Source organism: Silurus aristotelis (assembly GCF_946808225.1).
Source record: "Silurus aristotelis genome assembly, chromosome: 3".
NCBI lineage: Eukaryota > Metazoa > Chordata > Actinopteri > Siluriformes > Siluridae > Silurus > Silurus aristotelis.
The window spans coordinates 13291782-13297089 of record NC_139576.1 but is presented as its reverse complement, the minus strand read 5'-3'; the positions used below and the strand labels follow the sequence as shown (position 1 = coordinate 13297089).

At 42.6% G+C, this 5308-nt stretch overlaps 1 protein-coding gene across 1 annotated transcript; it reads right to left on the bottom strand.

Annotated features, from left to right (window-relative positions):
• Positions 1–486: 486 nt before the first annotated feature.
• On the bottom strand, positions 487–4427 carry tent5c (terminal nucleotidyltransferase 5C). The gene is made up of 2 exons (XM_083536036.1): positions 4001–4427; positions 487–3057 (listed from the first exon to the last, which is right to left on the bottom strand). Exon 2 carries the CDS (start codon positions 3040–3042, stop codon positions 1873–1875), a length of 1170 nt encoding a protein of 389 aa, XP_083392162.1. The 5' UTR covers positions 3043–3057; positions 4001–4427; the 3' UTR covers positions 487–1872.
• Positions 4428–5308: the final 881 nt, after the last annotated feature.

Sequence of the window (5308 nt, the reverse complement as noted above, 5' to 3'; positions counted from 1 at the left end):
CATTACAATGTAAACTGACATTTCACAACACCAAAATGTCTAGATCCATAATATACATACTTCATACCCACAATTTTACTCCCAATCATAATTATAGCCTGCTTACAAAAAGCTTAAATTCAAAGTGTCCTGACCCAGGGGTGTGACCACAACTGGCAAAGGCTACAGTGACCCTTTCCCACCTCCCTGTCTGTGTGTGAAACAGATAAGAGGCTGAGCACTGGGTTATCTACTGTGTGTGTACGGGGGGGGGGGGGGGGGGGGGGAGAGAGCACAGATGCCGAGTAAGCAGAAAGACTTCGCAAGAAAATGTGAAACAGCTGTTAGTTCAGAATGAAAGCCTCCCCCCCCCCAGACAAATATAGTTTAATGATAAAGACAAGACTACAGGACATTGATGCATGTCAGTATCAAAGGTGAGGGCATGCAACAGTTACCATACCAGGGACCATAATAGGAATCTACCTAGAGCCACTGAAATGTTTCTGTGAATGGGGCCCTGCTCCAATGACCAGAAAAGGTTTCAGCATGCATCTGAATGAAAAGGCAAGCGCAGCAGACGCACATGTAAGGTGTTCGTCACAGCAGAACAACTCCACCCACCTCCCTCCCAGCGCAGGAATATTCTGCCCTGTACCTCTAAAGATAATTTTAGCGCGGTGCGACACCAGTTTGGAGTCTCGTTACACAGCAATGCAAAGCCTGCTAACTATCACTGCGGATTCAAGAGCACCGGACACCCAACACTTTAGCCTTTTAAGGAAAAGGGACAACCTCGCCTTCATACTCCCAATCACATGTACGCTTTCATTTAGAATTTAATTCCACGAACGAGTCACTCAGAGGCGAGCGTGTCCTCTCACAGACAGCCAACTCTGGCAGACATTATACTTATTAAATCAAACGAAGAACAAGTTCGCTCTGAAATATCAGCTGTATTGTCATCCGAAAAAGTGGGGGGCGCTGTTGTCCCAAAACTAGTTCGAATCCGAATCCAAACTAGCAAGAAATGCTCGATTGAACGACTTGCTGTATAGAAGAACTTTCTGAAGTATTTTCTAGAATAGCAAAAGTTTTTTTTTTTGCATGCCAACAATATACGTGGCTGAATCACACCCGTAAACAAATGCCATGTAAACCAATTTCAGCATCTGTACCTTTAACAAATGTGTAGCATTCTTTACCTCACAAGAACCCTGGTTTTGATTAGCTGAGGAACAGAAGTTGTTAAAATGCTAAAGCGGAAAGCTCTTAAGGATATTAGCAGCTCACAATGGTAATAAACAAAAGAAAAAGAAAAGAAAAGGGGGAAAACCCTCCTCATTGCACACTTGAATTTTCTGTTTAAGTTTGTGCTTTATAGGTCACCCAAAAATATTTTTTTTCCAATTTATAACAATTTTGTGTTTTTTTCTACATTTTCTGTTTTATCACAACAAGCAATAGCACTGTCCTTTGAGAAATATTTTTCTCCCTCGAAGACAGTGTTTAATATATTAGGGAGGAGTAAGGCACAATAAGAATCAGTTTGTCAAAAATTAATTGCTCAGATTCGGGACACAGGCAACAGCAAAAAACAATCTGAGAAACAAATTTAAGGAAGTCCTTGACCACGAACAATATAGATAATCCAAGATCTAAAAATATATTACTTTGGATTCATATGGTCTTGACACATTGACAAGAATTTAAGTGAACACCCCCCCCCCCCCAAAAAAAAAAAAAAAAGAAAAAAGAAAAAATTTAAACCAAGCAAATGTAGCCCAGAAAATTTGTCCTTTTCAAAGAGACTTTATGCCCACACGGGGAAATACCATTTATGGCAAAATAGTTATTTTTTTTCCTTCATTTGTAAATTTCTGCGTTAAATTTTTAGTTACATGGCAGCCATGTTGGAATGGACTGATTACAAGAGGCCACATAGTAGTTACTGAAGTTCAGGTCTCGAACATAAGGCGCTGGCTGGTAGTAACAGGTCACATTAGAGGCGTCTGGTATGACATTCTGTTCTGCGAGCACCCGGAACGCTGTGAGTGAGATGAGGTTAAGAGTCTGCCTCCTCTCATGTCCCATGAGGCAGACCGTGCTCTCGTTCACAACGCGTCGCAGAATCATGAGGTAGTCATACTTGCTTTTCTCCTCACCCACAAAGTGACTCTGCAGGTAGGCCTCAAGTTTCCTCTGCTGCTCGCCGATGTCGGGAAAATCGATGAAGAAGCGAGAGCACATGTAGCGCTCCAACGCTTTGAACTCGTCCTCGTCTGTCGGCTTAAAGTCCCTCACCAAGAGATTACAATATTTCAGCAAGCCACCTCCACGAATCTCCTCTGGCCTTTTGGTGGCAATCAACTTGTTCCTGAGGTGGTCTAGAGCGACAGCAAAGTCACCATACATGCTCTCCCCTGTCACAAATGGATGGAAATACTCAGACATAGGCTTATCTGTGCATTCATAATAGGACAACACAGGGTCCAGGATTATTTGGAAAGAGTCCACGCTAAACTCAAACTGCCTGCGGATCGAGTCCACAAACTTGAGCTCCACATTGCGTCCATTATTATTGGACAGTGAGATAAGGGACCAACGATCCTGCTCGGTGTACACTTTGACCAGTTTCTGCACATAGGCCTCCTTCAGAGTCATTTGTGTGATCTTCTCTTTGTTAACCCCTTCTGGCAGGAAGTCCAACAAAGTGCTCAGTACAACATCTTTGATGAGCTGAAACTCAGTCTCCTTTGGGAGATCTACTCTGAAGATGACATCCAGATCTTTGTAGCTCCAGCCAATATCCTTCACGAGAACATGACTGGCCGTGGAGCCGTTTAAGCGAACGTCCTTGACTTTGATGCCACTCTGCTCGAGCCGCTTGTGCACCTTAGGCATAATTTCCTTCAGTCGTACCTCCAGGGTGGGGAAGTTGCCCCTGCCGTGGACCGGCACCGGCTCACTTAGGACCTCATTAAGCCGACTCACCTGCTCCCAGGTAAGGACGCTGTGCGACTCGTTAATGGAGCTGCCTCCGTCATCAGTTAAGTTTGCCATCGCTTACACCTTAAACTGCAAAGAAGAAGAAAAAAAATATGCATGGGTAAGTCAGAGAATAAAAGTGATCCTCTACCACTAATACAAATTTAAAGAATACCAAAAATAATAATTTGCCTTATCAGGATTATCTAACAGAAGGGACACCTTATCTGGGGGAAATTATGATGTACAGTGCAGCAGAGTCATGCAGATAAACATGTAAACTTTGGAACAGAGACGTGAAGAGAGAAAGGAGAAACTTCTCTCTCTCTCTCTCTCTCTCTCTCTCTCTCTCTCTCTCTCTCTCTCTCTCTCTCTCTCTCTCTCTCTCTCTCTCTCTCTCTCACACACACACACACACACACACACACACCTCTCCAGGCGCTACCAGAAAGGCCAAGCAAGCTTTTCTTACCAATCGACTCAAACACGCAGGTTTCGGAACACCAAAACGTAGAATGATAAATCGTCACACAAAACACATGAACTTCAACCTGTTTAGAAGCATGCTCTTCACCCCCCCCCCCCCAAAAAAAAAAAAAACAACCCCAAGAAAATCGAGCACGCGCTTCACCCAAAAACGAGCACGCGCAAGCTTTTCACCATTACCAACAGCCCGCAACAGTTAAAAAAAATTACGACATAATAATAATAAATGACAACCATTGAAAACCAGGAACGGGGTTGAAGTTGCAAAGATAAAAGCACCATCGTTTCATCTAAACTGGAGTTGCACGCGCACGCACACACACTCACGCACACACGCACAAGCTTCACTTCACGAAAAAGCACGTGACACCAAAGCTATAGTGATTTCAGGTCCAAATAATGACAGCAACAACCCGGAACAGGATAAGGATCAGTACCACCACCAAAACACTTTCATTAGTGTAGAACCGAAAAACAGGCTCCAAAAGAGAAAAAGAGAGAGGGAGAGAGAGGGAGAGAGGGGGAGAGAGAGAGAGAGATCTCAGACCTGCCGTTGATACAATATCCACTCAAAGCAGTTGTGGGATGAAGCGGTGGAAGGAAAAAAAAAAAAAAAAAATCCAGGGACTTTATGGGAAGTTCCGGCCCATCCCAATCCAAGCAGCACACAGGTCCGCTCAGTCTCTGTATTACTGCGCCCACGGAGCTGCCTCGTTATTTATAAGCCGCACGGCATGTTGGGAAAAAAAAAGGACTAGCTGCTCCACCCTCTCAGTGACGCAGTCGTGTGCTCCAGCCTTCTCCGGTATTAATGAGAATCTAAGTCAGTACATCAGGTTAGACCGCTGATCCGGGTGGTGTTAGATTCTGGTTTAGGGTGTGTGCTGTGGTGGAAATTTTAGCCTGGAGGAACGGAGATGATCGGAAGTGATCGGAAATGAAGCAGCACAGCGCTCACACATTCTACTTTTAAAAATACACCAGACTCCGCCTTCTCCCGCAGGCAGGCAGGAGCAGCTCGCCTCTGATTGGCTGGCTGATGTTTTTTTTTTTTTTTTTTGCGTTGCCTAGTAACCATCCGCTTATAGTTAAAGTCCCTTTAGCTTCAGCGTGCATTCACTGCCACGTGCTGAACTGTTTTACCTATAATTATAAATAAAATCATAATATGTATAATTAAACCTCATGCAATGTAAAGATAGTGAAACTAAATCAGGTTGGGGTACAACAGAAAAGTTTATAATTGCGTTTATATTGCAATTAAAAAATTAAATAAGTGAATACATAGAAGTGTACATTTTGCAATACATTTTATTAGTAATTTTTTATATAAAAAAAAATACGTACGTATATATATATATATATATATATATATATATATATATATATATATATATATATATATATACTAGCTGAAAGTAACCGTGCTTCGCTACGGAAGGCAGAACGCTAAGCAATATGGCAATAAGCAGTAAGCACTGAGCAGGACTGGATGATCGGAGATCAGAACGTAACGTCAACAAATAACGTTCTACCCCTTTGTAGTACGGATACAGGGCAAACTACTTTGAAAATAATTTTTATCGTGCATCCAACATGTAATAAGAAACAATGTAGTAAGTTTCATGAGGATCCATACTGTTATTTCGAAGAGTTTACAATGCGTGAGAAATCGCGTTTTTCGCGAGTTAGCCGCGATCCAGGGTGAATTTTTTAAAACCCTTTCTTAGTGAGCACCGAAGACCCAAGAGGAAGGTATGTTCCAAATTTCATTGCAATCCGTGCAGTGGTTTTTGAGATTTCGTGATGAGTGAGTGAGTCAGTCAGTGGTATTTGAGCTTTTTATATATATATA

Bases quoted from the DNA above. Each gene is read 5' to 3' on its own strand.
- tent5c (XM_083536036.1), bottom strand. From the start codon at position 3,042: ATGGCAAACTTAACTGATGACGGAGGCAGCTCCATTAACGAGTCGCAC.